At 40.1% G+C, this 27,149-nt stretch overlaps 1 protein-coding gene and 1 long non-coding RNA gene across 5 annotated transcripts in view; one reads left to right on the top strand and one right to left on the bottom strand.

Annotated features, from left to right (window-relative positions):
• The first annotated feature begins 1,128 nt into the window (after nucleotides 1-1,128).
• LOC120297563 (muscular LMNA interacting protein) overlaps nucleotides 1,129-27,149 on the top strand; it is a 73,386-nt gene continuing 47,365 nt past the window's right edge. Inside the window, exon 1 of one of the 4 annotated variants that reach the window (XM_039320336.1) lies at nucleotides 1,129-1,447. In XM_039320336.1, the coding sequence (XP_039176270.1) occupies nucleotides 1,382-1,447 (66 nt within the window). In that variant the 5' untranslated portion in view covers nucleotides 1,129-1,381. The remainder of the gene's footprint in view (nucleotides 1,448-27,149) is intronic. The other 3 variants (XM_039320335.1, XM_039320333.1, XM_039320334.1) reach the window with 3 other exon arrangements.
• On the bottom strand, nucleotides 12,909-14,421 carry LOC120297565. The gene is made up of 3 exons (XR_005553839.1): nucleotides 13,640-14,421; nucleotides 13,422-13,525; nucleotides 12,909-13,300 (listed from the first exon to the last, which is right to left on the bottom strand). It is a non-coding gene; the product is annotated as an uncharacterized LOC120297565 (long non-coding RNA).

The following is a 27,149-nucleotide window of genomic DNA, read 5'->3' as shown; positions in this document are numbered from 1 at the left end:
ACAATGGTATATAGATCTGCTCTTAGTATTTGCCTCTTAACCCTGACAATGTCAAGTGCATTTTGACGAAAGCTAGGTTGATTAAAATTTTAACGGTTGATTAAATTTTATTCTCTTAAAATACTCTCTTGGTGATCAATATTCTAATAATATATATATATATATATATATATATATATATATATATATATATATATATATATATATATATATATGCTATTAGAATATATATATATATGTTTTCTGAAGTTTTTGCAGGTGTTTGTATGTAGGTCTTTGGTTATTTGGGTTTTCTCTCGCGTCAATTTGACGCGGGAGAAAACCCGAATAACCAAAGAACTACATACATACATACATACATACATACATACATACATACATATATATATGTTTTCTGAGGTTTTCGCAGGTGTTTGTATGTAGGTCTTTGGTTGTTTGGGTTTTCTCCCACGTAAAATTGGAAGTGTCTTGGCGACGTTTCGACGAAGTCCCATTCGTCATCTTCAGGCTGGTGTTTTCAGCTTCGTGCTTCGAAGCACGAAGCTGAAAACACCAGCCTGAAGATGACGAATGGGACTTCGTCGAAACGTCGCCAAGACACTTCCATTTTTACGCGGGAGAAAACCCGAACAACCAAAGACCTACATATATACACACACACACACACACACACACACACACACACACACACACACACATCTCCGGAGGATAGCCTAAAATTTGTACTTAAATTTATAGTCATAAAGGAAATTCAGAGATTTGGCAAGTCATGTGCAAAGAATTCCCGGGTTAAGGATGACATTTCCCTTCTCTTTTACCACAAATCCCCAGACTATTGACCTTCAAATGTGAACTTTTAAAAAGGATTGGGTAAGTTCTTTTGTGACACTATCTATTGTGTGTATGCTGCAATGTTGGGAGCAGCAACGTGATGTCCTTCTAAATTATAGTCATACCGTGACAACAACACTGGAGAGGATTAAGAGAAAATGAGTGAAAGATGACTTAAAGTGACAGGTGATTGACTGTGGACTTTTAGCTCAGGCTGCCGTCTTCTAATTCCTTCCAAATTCTCCAAGGAAGTTCTAGTGAAGGTGGTGGCATGAGCTCCAGGTAACCAAAATCATGCTGGGTTTTAATGGGTTCAGTGCCCAAAGGGCATTTAATGTTATCTGAAGCCCGGGTCTCGTCTTCCTGCCAGAGCACTCCTGTTTGTGAGTTTTCTAAAGCTATAAATGGAAACTCTAGCTAGGAAGAAATTATCACCCAGGCATTCCGATCCAGTCCAGTCTCACCACTAGAGTGTGGGCAGTCATGGTTTCCAACACCTAGCCAGTTAAGCTCCTTCTTTTTGGGATTTAAATCTTTCTCTTGCTGGGAAATGGAGATAGAAAAATGTAAAAGACTCTCTTCAGCAAAAGACAAGTTATCCCAAGAGAAGCTGAAGGTAGGATGCAATTTTCCTTGGTGTTATTATGCAATATTAAGATACTAGAGGCCGAGAAGAAAAGTAGTTACTATTTTTATACTTCCTCCAGTGACCTTAATGATTAACTGGTTCAGCCATGGGGTGTTGAAATTAATTGTGCTATAATCTTTCAGCAGGGATTATGGAACTTCTTAATCGATATTTCCCTGGCTATGAATTTTTCAGATGGTAAATCCTGAATCTGCAAATGCTCAGTGTGTAGTGTTGTCCCAAAATAAAACAATTCTATAATTTGCTAAATCTTACAGTATGCTGGGTATTATATGACTGGGTATGAGAAAGAGAATCTTGGAAGAAGCAGCTGACAAAATGTTCTGTTTCATTTTGTTTACGCTACTTCCTGATTACAACTTCAGTGAGAAAAATAGAATTTGCTTGTGCCAATAGTTGTTATTCCCAGAGGCAACGAGGTGCCATGTTATTCCTGACACTGGAAATTATGAGAGAGAGGGGGGGGAGGGAGGGAGGAAAAGAAGAAGAAGGGAAAAACCCTTGCAGTCACTCATATTGAATGACAAATTAGAAATAGTATCACATTCTTAAATAAGAATGTCATAACATTAAGAACACTAGAGTTATCGGTTTTCTGTTATAAACAGAACTGTCTGCATCTATGTCTGGGCTACAAAACTCCAGACAAGGCTAGATGGTAGCAGATGTCAGATAAACAACTCTTAAAAACTCTACTGCTACCTACTGGTTGCTTGGGTTTTTGCATTCCTGATATGGTAATCTTGGACTGCTTCTTTCCGAATTTATATGTTAGCAAAACTGTTAGTCCTATTTCAATCCTTTTAATAGACTCTAACAATTTAAATATTGGAGAAAATATAAAAACTGAAGTGGGCCACTCCACTATTTTACACCTGTTCCTCATTTATTGAAAGGTTTCTCCTCAACTGTTAAATGTTGCCTGGACTGGTTAGAGGAGGAGGAAGGGGAGGAGGGAGGAAGAAGAGGAGGAGGAGGAAGAGGAGGGGGAGGAGAAGGAGAGGAGGAGGAGGAGGAGGAGGAGGAGGAGGAGGAGATGATTCAGATCAGACCAGACACTGTCAAAAACGTTTTCCAGAGAAATAGTTTTAAGCAATACAGTTAGTCCTAACTTATGATTACAGCTGAGCCCAAAATTTATGTTGCTAAGTGAGCCATTTGTTATGTGAGTTCTCCCCCATTTTAGAAGCTTTCTTGCCACAGTTGTGAAGTGAATCACTGCAGTTATTTAGTAACGTGGTTAGTAAGTGAATCTGGCTTCCCGCATTGACTTTGCTTGTTAGAAGGTCACATGATCCCCGGACACTGTAATCATCATAAATATGAGTCAGTTGCCAAGCGTCTGAATTTTGATGACATGGCCATGGGGATGCCACAATGGTTGTAAGGGTGAGAAATGGTGATAAGTCACTTTTTTGGGTGCTGCTGTAACTTTGAAGTATTGTTAAGTCGAGGACTACCTGTATATGTGTGGATAAAGTAACAACAAGTACTGTTTAAACAGATCCTTAAACTAACCAAAGGCAGGGCACAGGACTGGCCACTGGATTATTAATGACATTGGAAGACATGTGTGGGTGGATTATCTATATATAAACGTCGCAGATTACATTCCACCATTTAAAAATCTAATAGTGCTATAAAGTTCTTGCATGGCTCCTAATTTTCAAGGCCACTTTGGACATTTTTGTATCCCAGACAGAACATTTCCTAAATTCCCTTCACATTATTAAGGGTAAACATTGCAATAATTATAATCAATCAAACATCCAAGAAGTTATTGCTCCTTGAGGATACCTGAAGTAAACCATCTAAGAATGGCAATATTATTTTACCTAATGGTAGGGCTGGCCTTTAATGCACTGCAGTGAAAAGAAGGGAAAAGCACCTGTGAACCAGCCCTTAAGAGCTTCCCTTGCAGCTGTCTGCAACATTGTCTGTAGCAGTCCCTGGTTCTTTTCACGCATCAGAAATTTCAGCTTCTATTCGAAATGAGGCAAATAGATTCCTAGCATTATAAGCATCTGAATCCTGATTCTGCCCAGCTTAGTATATGTGATCATGTAGGCCCAGAGATCATTTAAAGAAACAATAATGCTCACATGATGCTGGACTAAGATTACTGAGCATACTAGTGATAATTGGGCATTGGGTACAGACTTGGTCCCTTTCAAAGTTCTGCCAAGGATAGCAGATAAACATGTTGCTCTCTTGACCAATCGAGAAGGCATTCCCACCACCCATCCCCTGCCCCCAGTTCCACAAATAGAAAGCAATCTCACTGGCAGTTGAACCTTTCTTTCTATTTCAGCAGTAGGACAGTGTCCTTAAGGACACCTGATAATTATCACTTATAAGTGAACTCTACCTTACAGCAGGGGTCCTCAACTTTGGCAACTTTAAGACTTTAGACTTCAACTTCCAGAATTCCTCAGCTAGCTTTGCTGGCTGAGGAATTCTGGGAGTTGAAGTCCACAAGTCTTAAAGTTGCCAAGGTTGAGGACCCCGGCCTTACAGGATATAGGATTGATCTTGATTGCCTGAAATTGCTATCCTGGTATGCCTTAGGTCAGGGGTAGGCAACCTTGGCTCTTTTATGATTTGTGGACTTCAGCTCCCAGAATTCCTGGTCCACAAGTCATAAAAGAGCCAAGGTTGCCTACCCCTGCCTTAGGTCTTAGGACAGGGGTCTTCAAACTTGGCCCCTTTATGACTTGTGGATTTCAACTCCTGGCTGAGGAATTCTGGGAATTGAAGTCCACAAGTCAAGCCAAGTTTGAAGATCCCTGTCTTAGGACAACATCAGCAACTCTGCCTGAACTGAGAGACTGAATCCTCAATTGTCCTTCAAACCAGAGCATCTGTGTCCTTGGCTGCAGATTGAGGGTTAACACTGCATTTCTTACCCCATTTAATACTATAAAAATGTGGAGAAACTGCAGCATTCTTGGAAATCAGGAGTCTTAATATTTGGACTATCAAAGTGCTGCTTCTCTCGTGGATGATCATTTGTGATACTTTAATAATCTCCTGTCTCTGCGAAGAGAAGTTGCAATCCTTTCATGAAATGTGGCTTTTTCACACATACACTATGCATACATAGCCTTTCTTGAACATAAAACTATTGGTTCAGTTTTTTCCCCCAAGATATTGGACAAGTTCCTTATAGATACTAAATCCCAAAGACTACAAAACACGACATCTTTTGACATTTGTATTCTCAACAGCCTTTGGAAACTGTTATTTTACTAATTATTTAGGAACTCTTGATACCCAATTTATCAAGTTATCCTTTTTGCAGGGGTGGAGTGGAAGGTGGAGTGCAAATTACAATGTATGTCTTACCTTCCTATGCTAAATCGGGATTCAGGACAATTTCCAGAAATTAGCATTTCAAACATGAGAGGGGTTGACATTTTTGGACAAACAGGCAGAGTTGTGCGCTGTGAAGGCTCAATCTGAATATTAATTCAAAGCCTCCTTTGTCTTGTCTAACAACTGATTCTCTTTGCCAGTTCTGATGCCTCTCACCCTCCAGGGAAATTAATTGTGATATTTTAATCTCTTTTGGATAATTAGGAACTCATCAGTGGTGAGGAGCTTCAGCTGTCATAACTCCCTAATGGCTGATGGTGTGAATTGCCTTGAGAGACAGTAACCACCATCCTCCATTTGGGTTTTCTCCAGTACAAAATGCTATGATTTTATCCTCGTTTCTTCGCTTGACATTTAAGCTCCATCCGTGCAGGTCTCTCTGCTCAACAGAGGTCAGGGGAGAAAGCGCGCACCCAGACTTTCAGCCAGAAGCTGATGGCTTCTTATACAGGTATTCATCAACTTGCTACCACAACTGAGCCCCAAATGTCTGTTGCTAAGTGATACGGTTGTCAAGTGCGTTTTGCCCTATTTTATGACCTTTCTTGCCACAGCAAATCATTGCAGTTGTTAGTAATGTGGTTGTTAAGTGAATCTGGCCTCCCCATTGACTTTGTCAGAAGGTCACAAAAGGGGATCACCTGAGCCCAGGACATTGTAAGTGTCATAAATATGAGTCAGTTGCCAAGGGGTCCAAATTTTGATCATGTGACCGTGGGGATGTTACACCGGTCGTAAATGTGAAAAAGGTCATAAATCACCTTTTCCAGTGCCGTTGTAACTTCAAATGGCCACTAAATGAACGGTTGTAAGTCGAGGACTACTTGTACATCTGGTGCCAAATGAATGCTTCCTATTCAAATCTCCCCCTTGATTCTAAACAAACTTTGGGTCATGGTTGCAATTGCTGATCAATAATTCCCAGGTCTGAATACTCTGCAATACTACAGTGAAACTATTTCCCATCTTTTCTTTGCACTGCATTTTCACATAGCTAACTAACTGGGTTGGGCTCCCTAGTATGACTGAGGGAGGAACTGAAGCAGGAGATAAAGTTACTGTCTGGCACATCCATCCTAAACATTCAAGAAAACATGGCGGTTGGGCACCACCACAAAAAGGGAGTAGTAAGGTGTTTGTAATGTTGAGCTGCTGGGCAAGCCGATACATGCCTCTTGTTCAAAGCACACATTTCTTGATGGAACAAATCTCTGGATTCGGACCAAAAGGTGCAGAATATCAAGGACGCCAATAAATCCATCCAAGTTACTCAAAATGTATGGTCAGCATTATTTGCCTAAATGTGTAGCTACTGGGCAGCCTGCTACTATGTTTGCTGTAAATCAGCAGCAGGAGAACCACTATTTCTTTCTGATTTGGATGAAGGGACTAATCTGCCTTTGATGTTTGAAGCTACTCTCCCAAAGCAGGAAAGGTACAAAACAAAAATTGGGTGACACCAGGGCAAAAATGAAATGTTAATTTAACGGATTCACTTTAATTCAAGTTAAAAGAGCTGATGTAGTTCCCATCCTCAAAAAAGGAAAAAAAATGGATCCAGGAAATTACAGACCTATCAGCCTGACCTCAATACTTGGGAAGATCCTGGAAAAGATAATCAAACAACGAATCAACGAACACCTAGAGGCAAACAAAGTCATTACTAAAAGCCAACCTGGGTTTGTCAAAAATAGATCATGCCAGACACATCTTATTGCATTCTTTGACCAAGTGACAAAATTAGTGGATCAGAGGAATGCTGTGGACATAATTTACTTGGACTTCAGTAAGGCATTTGATAAAGTAGATCACAACCTACTACTTGACAAGATAGAAAAATGTGGGGTAGACAGACCCACCACCAGATGGATCTGTAGCTGGCTGACCGGCCGTACTCAGCGAGTGGTCCTCAATGGAACTGCATCTATATGGAGGGAAGTGTGTAGTGGGGTGCCCCAGGGGTCTGTTCTGGGCCCAGTACTCTTCAACATCTTCATCAACGATTTGGATGAAGGGATAGATTGGGAACTCATCAAATTTGCAGATGACACCAAGCTGGCAGGAATAGCCAACACTCCAGAAGACAGGCTTCAGATACAGAAGGATCTGGACAGACTTGAACACTGGGCACTAACTAACAAAATGAAATTCAATGGTGAAAAAAGCAAGGTTCTACATTTAGGCAAGAAAAACAAAATGCACAAGTACAGCATAGGTGGCACCATGCTCAATAGTAGTAACTGTGAGAGGGACCTCGGAGTCATAGTAGACAATCAGTTAAATATGAGCCAGCAGTGTGCGGCAGCTGCCAAAAAGGCCAACACAGTACTAGGCTGCATTAACAGAGGGATAGAATCAAGATCACGCGAAGTATTAATACCACTCTTCAATGCCTTGGTAAGGCCACACTTGGAATACTGCATCCAGTTTTGGTCACCACGATGTAAAAAAAGATGTTGAGACTCTAGAAAGAGTACAGAGAAGAGCAACAAAGATGATTAGGGGACTGGAGGCTAAAACATATAAGGAACGGTTGCTAGAATTGGGTATGTCTAGTTTAACGAAGAGAAGGACAAGGGGGGACCTGATAGCAGTATTCCAATATCTCAGGGGCTGCCATAAAGAAGAGGGAATTAAGCTATTTTCCAAAGCACCTGAAGGCAGGACAAGAAGCAACGGGTGGAAACTCATCAAGGAGAGAAGCAACCTAGAAATAAGGAGAAACTTCCTGACAGTGAGAACAATTAATCAGTGGAACAGCTTGCCTCCAGAAGCAGTAAATGCTCAAACACTGGAAGTTTTTAAGAAGAGACTGGACAGCCATTTGTCCGAAATGGTGTAGGGTTTCCTGCCCGAGCAGGGGGTTGGACTAGATGACCTCCAAGGTCCCTTCCAACTTTACTACTACTATTACTACTAATATTCTTCCTTTCTGCATATTTTTTAAATATCCATTTCTCCCTACATTAATAATTGCAATTCAGGGTCAATGCTTGATGCAGTTCAAATCTAGAAACTTGCAATGTATTCTTTCATAGGTAGATGACGTCAGTGAGCAACTGGTGAAAATGGGATGTCTTTTCCCACATACTTGATTGCGCTTGCTTAGTTCTGTTAAGCCCATGGGTTTTGTTCTGAATTATGATTTGTTCCAAACAAAGTCCAACAAGTTTACTTTGGCTCTCTCAGGGATCGTGCTTTAGCTCTGTGTGTTGGATAAATCACAATTGGCTCACCCAAATCCAACCACATTGCAGTTTAACATGAATCCAGCCTCTGATTTTCAATGGAATCATAATTGCCATAAACTGCCATAACAGCAGCGCCGCATTTTCTGTGTCACATGAGAAAAGCACATCTTCCTTCCCCTGTCCTTACCACTTTCTACAGAGGGACGATCAAGCGCATCCTGTCATACAGCCTCACAGTCTGGTTTGGAAGCATCACTACTTCAGACAGGAAGGCGGAGCAGAGAGCGGTGAGGATGGCTGAAAAGATTATTGGCAGTTCCCTCCCTTCCATCCAGGACATAGCACAGAAGCGTTGCTTGAGCAGGGTCTGCAAGATTGTCTGGGACACTTCACATCCTCTCATGACCTGTTTTCTTTGTTACCTTCTGGGAGGAGGCTTCGTGGTATCCGTAGCAGAACATCCAGATTCAGTCACAGCTTTGTTGCATACAGTATTAACCTTGTGAACTCTAAAGCTTCCTCCTTCCATTATGTATTCAAGATGGACAGTGATTAATATTTATATGTTACTTATATATAAGGCTGTAAGTCTATACATATGTTGTATATAGTATGTTTAAATGTTATGTATGTGTACACTTTGAGAGCAAGCTACTAAATGTCATTTTTAATGAAAAATCACTATGGCAGAAATGGTCCTTGAGAAGCTCTGGGCTTTAATTTCTTATGAATGCACAATGTGAGAACTTATTAACCCAACCTTGGTGCAGAGTCCTTCTGACAAAGATGCCCCATACAGTCTCGTCTTCTTTAAATCAATTCTTCTTTTATTAGTTGTTACAGCTAAGCTGATATGGATGAAGTAGCAGATGTTGCAAATCAATTTATGGAGCATCTTTTGAGGGCCAGAGTCATATATCCTATAACAAGCAAAAAGAAGAAATGCACATGGAATTCATAGTTCTCACTTCCTTATTGGAAGAAAGGATCCTCCATTCTTTTTTTTGGGAACATCCAAACCCAGTACTTTCACTGTCAATCTTACATAGGTTTCAGATCAACAATATTGTCATTGTGCAATCTCAACCAACCTCAGAAGGTATTTGATACCAAAACTAGGATGAACAGATCCATCTGTTTTTTTTTTTAGTCCAGACTACTTTGCAAGCATGCTTTCCATTCAAATATTTTTGTCATCAATCTTTAAACATCCATATGAAAATTCTGTGCTGTTGTAACTGTATCTATACACCTCAGGAGTATAAAACTTTCCATCCAGTCAGAGCTGAAGAAGCTTCTTGGATGAGAAGCGAAACGTCTTCAAAGAAAAACAAGAAAGTCCAGTTGGAAAAGCATCTTTGGGATTCCTAAGCTTTTGCTAACTAGCTGACTAAGCAAATTTGCCAGCAGTGGTTTCCATTTGGCCAGAAGGAATATATTAACTTGCTTGACAATTCTGTTGGCCAACGCACACTTGATATCTTTCTCCTGGAGTGCATCAGCTACCACACCAGTTAACAATTTGAATGTTGTTGGTAAGCAGGTAATTGACCTATAGGTTTTGCCAGATGTTAGCCACTCTTCAATTTCACCTCCTTGTAGTATGTTGCTACACTGCTTGGCAACCAGTGGGTATAGAATAGTTAGATATTTTAACCAAAAACCATGCAGATCATCTTCACCTGGTATTGACCAATCTTCCTTGCTTTTCTTGTCTACCATTTCTGTGGTTATTGCTAGTTCTTTCATTTCAACTTTTTTTTTTTATTCTTATGCACCTTTTTAACCAAGCTGCATCCTTGTTGTATTTTGTTGGGTCATCCCATATCTGCTCCCAGAACTGCACTGTTTCTATTTCCACTATCTTTACTGCTTCCATTATCCTGACTTTTTTGTCTTTCTTATTGACAATTGTTAAGCCTGGGGTAGTTATGTAGTAGGTGCCTATTTGTTTGATTTCTAAAGTCCCAGAACAATTTACCTTCTTCATTTTCTATTATTTTCTCTATTTTGTGATCTCACCAGTTCTTGCTTGTAGGCAAATGATATTTCTTGCAGATCTTCCTATGCAGCATTGTTGCTACTCTATCACACCATTGTTGTACTTAGTCCGTTCAATCTTCTTGCAGCAGCTAAACAGGTGATCCACTGTTTCTTCAGTTTCTTTGCATAGGCGGCATTTGCTGTCTTTTGATGTTTTCTCAATTCTGGTTTTGTATCCATTTCTTATTAAGGCTGGCTCTTGTGCAGCCAGAATTAGTCCCTCTCTCTCTTTCTTCAACTTTTCTCCTCTTAGCCATTGTCAGGGCCTATTATTGTCTGCTTTGCCTATTTTCTTTTTTAAACATATTGGCCATATAATACCTTTTCTTCTCATGCCTCCTTTCTCTTCCTCCTTTGATCTTTCCTGTAGACCAGTTTGGTTTCTCCAGTACTCAGTATGCCTTCAGTGCATCTTCCTTATCTTTCAGAAATTCTTCCAATATCCCTTTTTTCCCTTTCAACCATCTGATCTACTTGCACATTCCATGCCTACCCATTTTCCTTGGTAGGTAGAGTCTGTCCACTTCACTGCATGGATGAAGGGCATGATTCATTGTCATTATTTTTCTGGTCTTCCTATCCAGGGCCTTTGGTTCTGCTTGAGTCCAGTCATCTATTCCAGCAGGGTATCTAATGATAGGAATTGCCCAGGTGTTGATTGGCTTGATGATATTTCCTCCACTGATTTTGGATTTTAAGATTTTCTTCATGTTCTTGATGTATTTATTTCTAAACTTTTTTTTTTTACTTTATTGTGCTCAATGTTGTCAGCTTGAAGGTTGCCCAGGTACTTATAGGGATCGTTTTCATCCAGACTTTTCATATGATTTCATAGGTCATCTTGATTCCATCAGTTTTCATTATTTTTCCCTGTTTCATGTAAGTCTGGCATATTTGTCCAGTCCAAACTCCATTGCAATATTTTGGTTGTATATATGGACAGTGTTGAACAGAGATGCTGTTTCAGATGGTGCTTTTCCATATAGCTTCCAATTGTCCATATAAAACAGCTGGGGTAACCTGGCAGATGTTTTTGATGTTTGATAGCCATGGCCTGAGTTTTTCAGTATTGTTGACAAAGGAATCAGTGCAATGACAAACAGTACTTGTGATTGTGAGTCTCCTTGGGAGATTCCTCTTTTAATGTCAACCTCTCTCATTATATCACCAGCAACCATGTCCTCCAATATGCCATCAATCTTTGCACAAAGCTTCTGATGTTTCTATTGACTCCTGTTATTTTTAGGAACTTGATTATCCAGTTAAGTGGCAAGGAGTTGAATGCCTTCCTGCAATCAATCCATACCACATTCAACTTGGTCTTCCTTCTCTTGCAGTTTTCTAGAATCATCTTGCTGATCTTTTGTTCCTCTGCTGTTTGAACAGTTCTCTTTCTTTTCAGCTGCAAAGAACTTATTTTCTACTGGATTCTGTTGGGGTTCATCAGCTACCATACCAGTTAATAATATGAAAGTTGTTGGTAAGCAGGTAATTGGCTTGTAATTGTCAGGGGTTGCCCTTTTTTCTGGCTCTTTCATTATCAGGTAGGTTTTTGCCAGATGTTAGCCATTCTTCAATTTCACCTCTTTGCAGTACATTGTTAAACTGCTTGGCAATGAGTGGGTGTAGACCAGTCAGATGTTTCAACCAAAAACCATGTAGCTCATCATTGGTCATTGGTGCTGACCAATTCTTGATCTCCCTTGCTCTTTTCACTGCCATTTCTTCTCTTACTACAAGTTCTTTCATTTCAGCTTTTTAAAAAACATTTTATTCACCTCCTTTAACCAAGCTACATCCTTGTTGTACTTCTTTGCATTATCCCGTATCTACACCCAGAACTGCACTGTTTCTTCCTGCTCAGGTACTGATTGATTCATTGCAGCCTCTCCATAGATGAATTGGTAGAACATTTATGATTGAATTGAAATTGGAGGCTTGGGCTATAATTTGCAATTTGAGCTTTGTATCTGCTGTTCTTCTTGGCTATAACATTATTTACTGAATTGTTCATTAGCAGCCTGGGGGAAGGGAGTGTAAGAGAAGAATAAGTGGCTGTAAAGGTGCACTGCAGATTATTATTATTAATAATAATAATAATAATAATAATAATAAGTTGGAAGGGACCTTGGAGGTCATCTAGTCCAATCCCCTGCTTAGGCAGGAAACCCTATACCATTTCAGACAAATTGCTGTCCAGTCTCTTTTTTTTTTTATTGAAAGTTTTTGAATTTTACAAAGCAAATCCCTTCCCCAAACCCCCCACCCTCCCATACCTTCCCCCATCTCCCCAAACCTCCCATACCCTCCCTCAACCTTCCCAGAGCTGAGTACAGGCTTAATTAAAATTTTTCAAAGAAAATAAAGAAAATAAAAAAAACTTAAAACACATATAAATCCTAAACAAATCTAAATACATTAAATTAAACAAAATATCTTCTCTAAAAGATAATAATTGCAAACATGTCCAGTGGAGCATTCACCACTTCTGGAGGCAGAATGTTCCACTGGCTAATTGTTCTAACTGTCAGGAAGTTTCTCCTTAGTTCCAGGTTGCTTCTCTCCTTCATTAGTTTCCATCTGTTGCTTCTTGTCCTGCCTTCAGCTGATTTGGAGAATAGCTTGACTCCCTCTTCTTTGTGGCAGCCCTTGAGATACTGGAACACTGCTTTCATGTCCCCCCTCATCCTTCTCTTCGTTAAACTAACATACCCAATTCCAGCAGCCTTTCCTTATGTCTGCAAGAAAACAACCAAGGTACTATTGAGCCAGGTACAGCCTATTCTGTGCATTTGTTTTCTTCCTGCAAATTTGACCAGGTCCCCTTCTATGCCCTCATCTAGCTCATTGATGAAGATATTAAGGAGGCCAAGACAGAACCTTGAAGTATCCCACTGCAGGCTTCCCTCCAGGTAGATGTGGTTTCATTGAGGGCTACACACTGAGTGTGGTTGGTCAGCCAAGCGTGAATCCATCTGGTGGTGATTCTGTCTATCCCACATTGTTCTATCTTATCAAGACGTAGGCTGTGATCAACTTTGTCAAATGCCTTACTGAATTCTGCATATGCTACATCCACAGCATTTCCTTGATCTGCTAATTTGCTCCACTAGTTAAGTTAATAATGTAATTACATGTCCTGTGTTTTCCTTGGGTTTTTTCCCCAGCCAGCTGTTTCTCATTGGGATGCATTCTTCCTCTTGGGCAGGCCCTGGAAAAAAATAACAAAATAAATAATACCTGTAAAGCTAAACTTAAGAAGAAATAAATCATTTTTGTTTTTAAAATGACAATAATTAAAATAAGTGTTGGTAAATTAAAATTATACTCACTTCCTTCACTTTGAAGGAGTTTCTCCTTCAGGTAGGTTTGTTTTTTTTTTTTTTTTGGCAAGCCTGGCAACTTCGCTTGACAATAATTTGTTTTCCTCCTCGAGCTAAGATGCAGAAATTACAAGAAACATTCATCAATCATAGAATACAAATAAGCAGACAAAAAAAAAAAGCTTAAAACAGGATTGTAAGGGAAGTGAATTACTTCCATCTCTTACTGTGGCAGTTCTCTCAGTCATCTTTTCCTGGTGTTTTGCTCTCAGCTCTTTGGTCTCCTCTTGTTCTGTAATTTTATGGAATAACATTTGTGCTATTACACAATACTCATGAAAGACATTACCTGTTAAGCCACCAATGACACAGCCATTTAAGATTGGTCAGTAGTGCAGGGAAACAAATCTCTTCGCATCTGTTTCCCGTTAAAGGGAGTTCAGAGTCTCTCCCAGAGACAGCAGTTCTGAAGGAAAGTTCACCCCCCCCCTCTGGGGTGCAGAGGAAGGATTGCCCTCCCATCCTCGCTCCTGCTACAGGTACCCACACAAACAATATGGCTGCTTACTCAGCCTTGTCTCTGATATTTCTTATATCTCTGGAGACAGAACTGCAAAAAGAAGATAAAGGGGCGAATTAAGCTCATTCTTGAAGTATGGGTCAAAGCGCTATTAAAGAAAGAACTACAATACCCAGAAAACTGTCCTTAATCCTTTTCCAACTTACACTTCCCCAACTTTTAATCCTTCTTCATTCAGCTGAAACTGAATTTGCTTGGGATTTTATTCATTCATTTGTTTGTTTACTCAGGTGTGTGTCTGTGTTGTTGAAGTTGGTGTGAGAGACGCAGATTTCCATAGCCTACAAAATTTGCCAGATTGTATCCATATTTTTTAAAAATAGCATGAAGACCCTCACTGACCACTGTTAACTATTGTTAAGCAACAAACCTTGAGAGTGAAAAAGGGCTGCATTGGTGAATGAGCAGAACTGGAGAGATTTATGTGCTCAACTTTATTATTATTATTATTATTATTATTATTATTATTATTATTATTATTATTATTATTATATTGCAATAGGATCTCACTTTAAAGAGCTTCCACGTATTGCTTCTTGTCCAGCTCTTAGGTGCATTCAGTATAGCTTGATTCACACAAGATTCTTTCAGAATATATCTAGTAAGTTAGAAGGTTATCGCTTGAATTTGGCAAGATTCTGTTGATTAGGTTTAAGCAAATAAAGGATTGAACTCAACTGGATTTTGCTGTGCCATTCCTGATCTTGGGCCTTACATTTCCTTTAACTATGGGATTTCTACTTTTTTTAGGATATCTATTATTATAGTCTTTTATATTTGTATTTGCTATTTTTCTCTCCCTAGTTTTTGAGAGGATAAAAGTGAGGGATGGGACGGATAGTTTCAGGCTTGCATAATTCTGTTAATGTAACCTCTAACATAGGTAAAACTAACATTTCTTGTTCTGCTTCTTGTCTGGACACTGGAAATGTTACGTTAATGTCAGGCCCATCATACACCTTGCAAATCAATATAATGTCAGTTTTTGATGCAAAGATATTATATATTCCTATTGGAAAGAATATTTGATTTCCACCTTGGAAAAATGGTTAAGCAAGCTGGGGAAGTTTGTTTTGATGTACAGAATAATTTTCTACCTTACAAGTAAATCTGATGTAGAATTCAATTCTCACTGGAAACCATCCTTGGAGTATACTGTAACTGAATACATACATGGATTTGTGCCTCATCCAAAATTTGGATTTTCCAAGGGTAGAATCTATATTTTAACTTCATGGGATATCCCAGTTTGGGAAAATTCTCAATACTGACCCAATTTATTGTAGCTTATAATACCACCCAGTGACTTCTACAGTATTAAATCTTAGATCTTAATACATATTCACAGCTTAAAGCTGAGTAATGATTCTTATTTTTATAAAAGGGATATGTTTTATAATTCATAAATACTTAATGATATATTAGAAAACTTGAATCTCCAGGACATTCTAGATCCCTTGTTTACTTATTTGCATTTTACTCTTTTATATTTTTGCATGTCTTTTTCTCTCCCTTTGCTTATATCCCTCTTTTTACAGTCTTGGGAATTCCAACTATGCAGTTGCTGCCAGCAACTGCTGATACTGGCCTAGACAGACCAACAGTTTTCATATTATATTAGTTTACTAATATATTTATTATATTTATATTAATTTACTAATATATTTATTTGTAAACCTGGGATAGGTAGATATGGATATTTGATAGTGTTACAGATTTTGTTGCATGAGGTAAGCTGTTTTGAATTAAGTTGCCTTTTGCAATTGACTGGTGGTAATTTGTCAATGCAGATTAGAATTTTTTATTGGCAAAGTGTGATTGGACACACACAAGGAATTTGTCTCTGGTGCATAAGCACTCAGTGTACATACAAGCAACAAGTGGTAAATCAGTATCACAATCATAAAATACAACCATCAAAAATCATAAGATACGCAGGTAAAAACTAAGAGTTAAGTTTAAGGTTATACAAGATGTACAGGAAAGAGGAGGAATCAAGGCACTTAATCTAAAATTGTATTATGATGCGGCGGCTTTAACATTGATTAGTGATTGGCTCAACTTAACAAACAAAAATATTCTTTCTCTTGAAGGATGAGATTTATTATATGGATGGTACGCATATCTAATTTATAATAAAAAACTAGATCAGGCTTTTAAATCTCACATTTTAAGAAATGTTTTATTACGTGTCTGGAGGGAGTATTATTATAGGTTAAATTATAAAATTCCAATTTGGGGGATTCCCAGACATGTGATAGAGGGGGTTTGGGGTATATTTTGCAATTTTTGTAAAACTTTTCAATAAAAAAAATCATAACATACAACCCAGTGATAGTCTTAGGATGCTAAATAAGCAATCAACATACTGTAAATCATAATAGAAAATTAAATGAAAGCAATACATATAAACTAAATAAAAGCAATAAACATAAACCATGAGATACAAACAACAAAATAATAGTCACAAGAAGCTAAGGAAATAGGTAATAGGACAGATGAAAAGCATAATAAGTAATACAGCCCTATTAGGTGCTTTGACATCCCACGGTACAGACAGTGTTGTGGGAAGTTATTTAGCAGAGTGATAGTATGGGGGGGAAACTGTCTTTGTTTCTGGTTGTTTTGGCATCGAATGCCCTATAGCAGTGGTGGCGAACCTATGACATGAGTGCCAGAGGTGGCACTCAGAGTCCTCTCTGTGAGCACTCACGCAGTCGCCCCAGCCCTACCTCCTCCCGTGGCCTCCTCCTCACCAGTAGTCCCCCTCCAGAGGAGATTCGCCCCTGAGCACAGCCGGTGTGGAGCAGCACAGCTAAGGACATGGCAGCTTGGCAGCAAGGACAAGACTCTGCCCTTGTGCCCCGTCGTGCGCAGATGATGCTGCAGGGCGCGGGCAGAGGGCACGGCTGCAATGGTGCTGCTGGGCCACCTGGGCAATCTGCAGCAGCCCATGGAGGCAGTGGGTGACCCTGCGAGTGGGCTGGGCTGGGCTGGGGGGTGGAGCAGAGCAGGGAGGGTGGGATGGGGCAGAGTGGGAGTGGAACGGGGGCAGGTGAGGCCAGTTTTGAGGCACTTGGTCTCTAAAAGGTTCGCCATCACTGCCCTATAGCATTGTCTTGAGGGAAGAAGTTGAAATAATTTATGTCCAGGATGTGACGGGTTTGTAGATATTTTTACAGCCCTCTTTCTGGCTCATGCAGTATACAGGTCCTCAGTGGAAGGCAGGCTGATTGCAATTGTTTTTTCTGCAGTCCTAACTATCAGTTGAAGTCTGTGTCTGTCTTGTTTGGTTGCAGTGCCAAACCAGACAGTTATACAGGTGCAAATGACACACTCAATAATTCCTTTGTAGAACTATATCAGCGGTTTCTTGGGCAGGACTGGTATTATTACTGTTATATTTGAATGAGAAGGATAATGATGGAAAATAATACTTCTCTGTCTGTATGATATTATTGGTCCTGTCAAATCTGCTGCTCTTTCCAATTGATTCCATAGGCAAGATTGGCATATTCTCATACATTCTATATTGTGATATTACCTCTGTACTCTTTCCATCACTAGAAGTTTCCAAACAAAACATTATTTTAAAAAAAGCAAAACTCTTCTTGTCTGTCCTCATCATTTCAGAAGACCACTGGAAACATGACTTCTTCAGGAGAAGCAGAATCTCATTCCCATATGGGGCTCTCAGGAGACTCAAACCATAGAGTTGGAAATTATTTTTTTCCTTTTCATCATTGCACAGTGCAATGTCATACTACACTTTAGTGAATCAACAGAATGTACTTAAAAAAGTGAAGTCATTATTTCATTGCAGAGATTTGCTTTCCACTAGCCTGATGACCCTCTGGGTTGTCCACAATTTCCAGCCCCATTTATTTTTTACTCCTTTCTTAGATGCATATCTTACTTCTCTTCTGGGAATTTAAGGCACTAGCCACAGTCTTCCCTTCTTTCCTGTCTGTTTCAAGTCTGTGCATGTGGGAACTGGATGCCTCTTCAGTTGGGTCTGGACTTGTTGTCTGAGCTCAGGAGATATTAAACAAATCTTTGGGTAAAGGTATGCTGAAAGGGTTGCTAAATGACAAAGGACAAGACGGCCCATTCTAATAATTAATATAGCAAATTACAGTTGTTAAAATGCTAGAGCAGAGGTTCTCAACCTGTGGGTTGGGACCCCATTTGGGGTCGAACGACTATTTCATGGGGGTCACCAAACAACGCAGTCCGCCATTTTTTTCCCCTTTTCCTTAGCTGTGCTACTCCCTTTTATTCTATTGGCTTTTGAAAGCCAGTAGAATAGACTCTCTTGAATAGAGTCTAATTCTATTGGCTTTCAAAAGCCAATAGGAATTGTCCAGGCTGTCTCTGCCCTGCTGAGCCCGCCAAAAGTCCCATTCTGCAAACGGTGCTGCAAGTTGTCTGCAGCAAAGGCGAGCTGTCTGGAAGCTTCCACTCCTCCCTGCTGAGCAACTACTAAAAATGTAAGTAAAAGAGGGCCAGGGGTGGGAAGTGGCAGGCCGGTGGGTGCAGGGAGGGTTGCTGGTGTGTGTGGGGCCCGGAGGGTGCCTTACCTCCCTTGGGCTGGGCCAGCTGGTGGCCCAGCTGGTGGTCGCCCTGTGCCATCGCTGCCCCTTGCCAGCTACGTCTCAGCCAGGGCAGGGGGTGGCACCACACATGCGTGGCGCTCCTGGGCAGGGAAAGTCCTCGATTTACGACCGGTTGGGTAGCCCTCAACTTACGACCAGTTGGGTAGTCCTCGACTTACGACCAGTTGGGGGTTGCGGCATTAAAAAGGTTAAGAACCACTGTGCAAGAGGTTTTGAGTAATACTTCTGCTTAAATTACTTTGATATAATTTCTAACCTGCCCACTTGTCCATTATGGTTCTTTAAATTATTGCTTTTCCTAATACATCCTCGGCTCTGGCATACACATCAAGACAGAAATATAACATTTTTATGACAGTCCTTTTGCTTTCCTGCTGACACTGTTTTCAATTATGTCTTCATCTATCATCTAATGGGACTTACTATTTTGATCTTTTGTCAGTGATAATTCAACAGTGAGTCACCAGCTTGATTAAATAATTGGAAATGATAAAACAGTTTCCAAGGCAGATTGTTTGCCTCTGAAAGTGGTGAATGCAACCTATCTGTTCTTCTCCACTCCACTTGATTGATATCCCAGAGCTTGCAAATGGATTCCAGATAACAGTCCTCTTTCATTTCAAGAAGCTGTGTAGCAACTACTTCTGTCTAGCCCCAGTACACAACTGCACTGCATGTTTGAGAGGCTAAGAAATCTTCTACTTCCACTTGGATACTTAAAATGCTTAAAATGGGTCTAAAGAAGTTCCTTTCGAGCAAGGTGATTGCTTGAAGAGAGACATTCAACACAGTAGAAACCTCTCATCGAACTAATTCCATGTAGGGTGGTGATTCCTGCCCTCTAATTCTCTCATCCTCTAAAACAGTGGTTCTCAACCTGTGGGTTGGGACCCCATTTGGGGTTGAACGACCATTTCACGGGGGTCACCAAACAACGCAGTCCGCCGTTTTTTTCCCCTTTTCCTTAGCTGTGCTACTCCCTTTTATTCTATTGGCTTTTGAAAGCCAATAGAATAGACTCTCTTGAATAGAGTCTAATTCTACTGGCTTTCAAGAGCCAGTAGGAATTGTCCAGGCTGTCTCTGCCCTGCTGAGCCTGCCAAAAGTCCCATTCTGCAAACGGTGCTGCACCAGTTGAGTAGTCCTCGACTTACGACCGGTTGAGTAGTCCTCGACTTACGACCGGTTGGGGGGTCGTGGCATTAAAAAGGTTGAGAACCACTGCTCTAAAACATTTGCTCATTCAAACAAGTCTAGATCAATGAATGAATTCACATAACAATCCAGCTGAGATTTTTGGTGAGTTTTGCGCATTGCTGAATACTTTAATATCAATTTTACTGCTTTCTTTAACTCCTTTGAAGAACAAAAAGAGCTGAGTTGTTAAAGAATTACCTATTCATTCCACTTGGAAAGCAGCTATACAGATTTATTCAGCATCCACAAAACTCACCTGAAGCCTTGACCGGATTCTTACGTTTATTCATTCATTGTCACCAACATGCTCTCCGCCACTTCTCTTTTTAAAGTGCTAGAAAAGCACTTAAAAGATAAGCTGGATGAATCTGTAAATTGTAAGATGTCTAGTTAGGAAAGAGGGGAGGCAATCGGTGATATATAACTTAAGAGAACAAGAAATTATTTATTTATGTTACCATTTTTCACTCCCTTTTCAGCAACAGGAATCTCAAATTAGATTTACCTTTCAAAACAAATGAAGGACTTCTTTTACTTGTTGTGGCACATTTTTAGCTGCTTACATTTTATAGTTGTTGTCAGTAATGCATTACACGAATGAAGGCGAAGACATATGTCCCAGGATAATGCATCGGATCCTGCAGTAATGTATCTCGTGAAAGTTAACTTTATGGGATGAGCACAGCATTGGTGAGCACCTACCTGACCTTGGCTGATCTGGAAAAAGTTAATCAGAGTTAGATTTATTATTACCAGGGGTCCACCAGGAAATGTACATTTAATTTTTCAATTTGTATATTCCAGCATTGAATAAAGGCTGTTGTGTGATGGGGCATGTGATACCCAGCACAGAATTTCTCTTCCCAAACTGCCACTACCTCATAACATAATATGTTCTCCATCTTCTAGCACTTTCTTCTGTATGTAAAAAGAATTTGTTTTAATAGCAATCTTCTCCAGTCTGTATCTTCCAGATATATTGAATTTGCTAGCTGGTAAGATTACGTGGCTCTTATTATCCATGGTCTCATGATCAGTGCTGGTTTGGCTGGAATGGAATTCCTGTGAATAATGAGTATTGGTCCATCTCCTCTGGAAGGCGTGCAGTGTGGGAAGCTTCTGATGGAACTACTAAAGGCTGTCTTTTAGCTAGTGGTGTATTAATGTATATATACATAACACACATACATGTTTATGTAGAACAAGGGTCCCCAACCCCCGGTCCATGGACTAGTACCAGGCCATGGCATGCCAGCAACCGATCCACACAAACAAGCAAAGCCCCATCTGCATGATGCAGGCAGCACACAAAACTACACACCCTCTGGTCCACGGAAAAACCTCTCTCCACAGAACTGATCCCTGGTGCCCAAAAGATTGGGGACCTCTGATGTAGAATCTTCAAATTACTCCTACCATCAACCATAAGAGGTAATGGCCGCACATCAGAGAAATACTTATAGAATCTTATGCATGTTATTGAGTCCTTTGTTGTCAATAGGAATAATCATCAAGGTTGGGAAGATGTTTGTTTCCTTTTTTTATGGGCAAGGCTTAGTCATTTTCATTTGGACTTTTTGGCATAGTATTCACCAACCCATAAGAAAACTTTTTCCAGGAGTAAGTATATTCGTTGTTCTCAAATGCAATATATTTTATATTAAGATGACCTATGATGTAATAGTATACTGGTTTAATGAGCAACATCCTCTAACATGTCTTGACTGGAGAAAGCAGCCCCAATGCTTTAACAATGGCACATTATAGCAATAGGAAAGTTGGACAAAGAGAACATTTATGCTCTAGATGCTTCTTGTGCCCACATCAGCTGCCTACTCTCCAAATATACCAATGAAGGAATTTCACTTGTGACTGGAACAAGCATTGTTTCTCTAAAACCTGGTGCCCACATTGGTTTTATATAGTAGACATTTGGGAATTTCTGATCTCCACATATGATGTGGAGAAAAGAGCAGAAACCAGAAGGAACTGCTGGACAGAGAACAGGTGCGATTTATTTTTTAAAAAAGAAAGATATTGTGGCATATTGTAGAAATTGTACTATAAGACTAGATGTTGATTACAGGTGTTTGCTGTGCAGCATGAATTTTAAACTGCAGTAACTACTCTGAAAGCCATGCTTATACCTATGGCAAGTTAGAAGTGTTGAAAATATAATTTATGCTGGCCCTTTTACCTGCAAGATATTCAGACAAGTTGGAATACTTTTTAATTATGGACTATGCAGCTCGGCATGGCTAATTTAATTTTGGGCTTTACTAAAATAGAAGCCATCTGAATGAGCCTGTGAAGTATAAATTATTGCAGCATGTGAGCCTGATCTATTCATAGGTCTATGAAATCCTGGGCCAGTTGGGTAACTGTAAATATCACATATTAGTTAGTAAGTATGATGTATGCAGGACTTAAAGCCAAACTGCCTGATGAAAAATGCCAATTGGTGCAGCTCTTTGAGAAGAGTTTCGTTTCGAAGGCAGTCAGTGCCATATGTTAACATTTGCTTTCATTGAAACAATAACTCCAACCTCTGTTTAGAAACAAATTGTTCGTAGGCGTGAAAATCTTCCACTTATGTTTCCCACCAGCTTCTGCTATATATGTGCTGCCCTGTAGAGCTTCTATAACTTCATAGAGACCACTGTTTATTTTTAAAAACTGGATCATAGACAGACGGGTTGAATAAGACAAACATGGTACTCCTTTGTACAAGAATAAAGATTTTGTAACTATTAGGTATCCTGAGTGAATTCAGTGAATAGCAATACCTGAATGGACAGGTCTGTGTGGGACCAGGCCTTCTTGGCCTTTGGAAGGGAGCCTACCAGGAAATGCCATAATGATAAGCTAATTGAATTCTAAGATGGCGGCGCCTGGATCGGCTGCGGCTGCATTGGCTCTCAAAGGTGAAGAGTTATGGGAGGGCTATTAAGGGATATAGGCCACATGATCAGGAAGGATTTAATGTGTTTGAGCAATGTGGTGGAACTGCATACAACTGACAATCTTTGCTGGCATGGCGAGTTTCTAGCTGTTTTGGAACTGTTGGTGAGACCATTAAAAGTCGTTGGTGCTGTTTGAAATTGTTCTGCCGGCAGCAAGATCTGACTGCTGGCCCAGAGACGGATTCTATTGCAAATAAGGGCTGTTTCCAAAGGAGGCAGAGGAGGAGAGATCCTGGGGCTTATGGAGCGAAGGAACTGGAGGAGGCTGTCGGCAGGCCCAGAGGATGGGAGAGAGGCTTTTGGAGGAGTTGGTGGCGGTGGCAGCATTCTCCAGGGGTGAAAAGGAGTGAGGCCTCTTTAAGGAAAAGGTGGAAGAGACAAGATCAGAAAAAGAAAAGGAGGCAAGGTTGTCATGCAGGAATACAAACTAATTTGAGGGATAATCTACATGGAGTTCCATTTCCATCTGTCCTGTTTGCCATTGTTCTCTCCCTAGAGACTAAAATGGAAGATCTGTAACTTGAGCTGGCCACGAACAAGGAGTGTATATCGGAGGTGGTGACCCTTTGAGAGCTGTATGCAACAAAATTTCATTTTGATGTATGCTGATTGGTGTACTTTCAAAGTGACAATAAAGTTATTGTTGTTGTTGTTGTTATTATTGTCGATCATCGCACAGTCAGCCAGATGTTCAGACTGGATTTGGCATTTTGTCTACCTATCGAGTCCTTACCCAGGACCTGGGATAGGCAGATGTGGATGTTTGATGGTATTACAGATATCGTCGCAGGATGGAAGCAGTTCCTAATAAGGCCGCCTTTTGCAATTGACTAATAGCGAATTTGTCAATGCCAATGGTGTTCAAGTGGTGCTCCAGTTGTTTTGGGATTGCACCCAAGGAGCCTATGACTATTGGTACTACCCTTGCTTGCTTTTGCCACAGTCTTTCTATTTCTATTTGTAGGTCTTTGTATTTTGTTATCTTCTCCAGTTCTTTCTCTTCTATTCTGCTATCTCCAGGCACTGCCACGTCCACTATCCAGACTTTTTTGTCTTTCTTATCGACAATTGTTAAGTCTGGGGTGTTATGTTGCAGGTGCTTGTCTGTTTGAATTCTGAAGTCCCAGAGCAGTTTAATTTTATCATTTTCTATGACTTTCTCTATTTTATGATCCCACCAGTTTTTGCTTACAGGCAAATGATATTTTTTGCAGATCTTCCAATGCACCATTGTTGCTACTTTGTCATGCCGCTGCTTGTAATCAGTCTGTGCAATCTTCTTGCAACAGCTTACCAAGTGGTCCACTGTTTCTTCAGCTTCTTTGCATAGGCGGCACTTACTGTCTGTTGCTGTCTTCTCAATTTTGACTTTGTATGCATTTGTCCTTAAGGCTTGGTCTTGTGCAGCCAGAATTAGTCCCTCGGTCTCTTTCTTCAATTTTCCTGCTCTTAGCCATTGCCAGGTTTTATTGTTATCTGCTTTCCCAGCTATTTTTTTCATGTATTGGCCATGTAGTGCTTTGTCTTCCCATGCCTCTATTCTGTTCTTCATTTGGTCTTTCTTGTAGGCCAGTTTGGTCTCTCCAGTAGTTAGTAAGCCTTCCTGATATACTAATTTCAGTGCATCTTCATCATTGTTCTTCAGATATTCTTCCAAAGCCATTTTTTCTTCTTCAACCATCTGATGTACTTGTAGCATTCCACGCCCACCTATTTGCCTTGGTAGATAAAGTCTATCAATGTCACTGCGTGGATGAAGGGCATGATTCATTGTCATTATTTTTCTGGTCTGCCTATCCATTGCTTTTAGTTCTGCTTGAGTCCAGTCCACTATTCCAGCTGTGTACCTAATGACTGGGATTGCCCAGGTGTTGATTGCCTTTATGGTATTTCCTCCATTGAGTTTGGATTTTAAGATCTTCTTCACTCTCTTGATGTATTCACCTCTAATCTTTTTCTTGACTTCAGTGTGCTTGATGTTGTCAGCTTGAAGGATACCCAAGTATTTGTAGTACTCTTCCTCATCCAGACTCTTAATGTTATTTTCGTGGGGCATCTTGATTCCTTCAGTTTTCACTATTTTTCCTTGTTTGATAGTAAGTGTGGCACATTTGTCCAAGCCAAACTCCATTACAATATCTTGGCTATATATACGGACAGTGTTGAGCAGCGATTCTATTTCAGATGATGTTTTTCCATACAGCTTCAGATCATCCATGTAAAGGAGGTGGGATAGTCTGGCAGATGTTTTTGATGTTTGATAGCCATGTCCTGAGTTATTCAGTATTGTTGACAGAGGAAACAGTGCAATAACAAATAGTAATGGTGATAATGAATCTCCTTGAAATATTCCTCTCTTGATATTAACCTCTCCCAGCCTCTCACCATTGATCTGCAACTGTGTCTTCCATTGTGCCATCGATCTTTGCACAAATTTTCTGATGTTTCTACTGACTCCTGTTATTTCTAGGCACTTTATTATCCAATCATGTGGCAGAGAGTCAAATGCCTTTTTGTAGTCAATCCATGCCACATTCAGGTTGGTCTTCCTTCTCTTGCAGTTTTCCAAGATCATTTTGTCTATGAGGAGTTGATCTTTTGTTCCTCTGCTGTTGGGGCGGTTTCCTTTCTGCTCAGGTGGAAAGAGATTGTTTTCAACTAGATGCTGTTGCACTGCATCAGCTACTACACCAGTTAGTAATTTGAAAGTTGTTGGTAAGCAGGTAATTGGCCTGTAGTTACCTGGTGTTGCCCCTTTTGCTGGATTTTTCATTATTAGGTAGGTTTTCCCAGTTGTTAGCCACTTTTCAATTTCTCCTCCTTGTAGTATATTGTTGAACTGTTTGGCAATGAGTGGGTGTATAACAGTTAGATGTTTCAACCAAAACCCATGCAGTTCATCTTCACCTGGTGCTGACCAATTTTTGATTTTCTTTGCTCTTTTTTCTACCATTTTTGTTGTTATTACTAGTTCTTTCATTTCAACTTCTGTTTTATTTGCATCCACCTCTTTTAACCAAGCCGCATCCTTGTTGTATTTCTTTGGGTTATCCCATATCTGCTTCCAGAACTGCACTGTTTCTTCCTTGTCAGGTACTGACTGATTCCTTGCAGTTTCTCCATTGATGGATTGGTAGAAACGTTTCTGATTGGATTGAAATTGGAGGTTCTGCCTATAGTTTGCAATTCGAGCTTCATATCTACTGATTTTCCTGGCTATAGCTGTTATTTGTTGCTTTATTATTTCCAGTGCTTCCTTGATCTTCCTTGTTTCTAAGTGGTATTTCTTGATTAGGTATTCTTTGGTCTTCTTGTTCTTCAGCTTCTTTTCTTTCATCTGTTCTAGCTTGCTTGCATGTGATCTTAACTTGCTGATCTTATTTTCTAGTCTAACCTTCCATTTTTCTGGTGCACTGTTTGTTTGTTTTTCTTCTTTGTTGATTTTGCATCCCAGGTATTCTGTTATAACTGCAGCTGTGCTGTACATTAGTTGGTTTGTTTCTTGCAGTGAATTGGTGCTTATACTTGATATTGCAATATTTGCATCTTTTAATGCTTGTGCTAGCTGTTTCTTTGGAACAAGCTTCAATGCAGGTAGCCTTATTCTGTTGTTTTTGTGCTGTTCTAGATGCTCAGTTATTCTTTGTTTCAATTCTTTTATTTCTTTAGTTAGAGGGTTTTGTTCTTCCTGAGGAAGAGGTGCCTGGTTTCCAAATGAGAACAGTTGTATATCTCTGCTGGATTCCTTCACTGCCAACTCCCCCTGGTTTGCCTCTACATTCTGAATTACTTCTGGTAAGGCTTTGATTTCTTTGCCCTGGGTAAACCTTTGCAGTTCGTCCAATTCTGTTTCTGTGAATACTTTATTTCGTGTTATAAATCGGCGTTGATCTGCTAGTCTCTGTTCTGTTATTTCTGATTCTGGATGTTGTTCTTTCCAGAACTGGTGCATTCGTTTTAGATATCCTCTTCTTGTTGGACTTGATCTGTAGTAACAGATCATTATTTCTTTGTTTTCCATCACTGTGTATCTGCGACGGGTAAACACCTTTTCTTCCAGTAGTTCTGCAGCTGCTGGCCCTGGTTGCTCAGCCAACAGTCCTGAGTCCTGTAACCCATTTTTCACCAGATATCCAGGAACTCCAATATCTAGTGCGGACCTTGTTAACCCGGGCGACGTCCGAGCCGGTATGGCATTCTGAAATTTACGTCTCACCATATTTTTTATGGGAGAGACACTCTTTGTCTGACTCCTCTGATGAGACCTGTCCAGTATGGTTGAACCTCTAGCATAGCTCTCATCTTCCTCAGAGTACACAAGCCCCACAACCACGTCAAGGTAGTGCCTCACTGGGGGTTATTATTGTTATTATTATTATTA

The sequence above is a fragment of the Crotalus tigris genome, unplaced genomic scaffold (genome assembly GCF_016545835.1).
Source record: "Crotalus tigris isolate CLP2741 ecotype Arizona unplaced genomic scaffold, ASM1654583v1 scf7180000023636.1099087, whole genome shotgun sequence".
Taxonomy (NCBI): Eukaryota; Metazoa; Chordata; class Lepidosauria; order Squamata; family Viperidae; genus Crotalus; species Crotalus tigris.
Note: the sequence above shows the minus strand (reverse complement) of the source record. Positions and strands in the feature narration are given on the sequence as shown.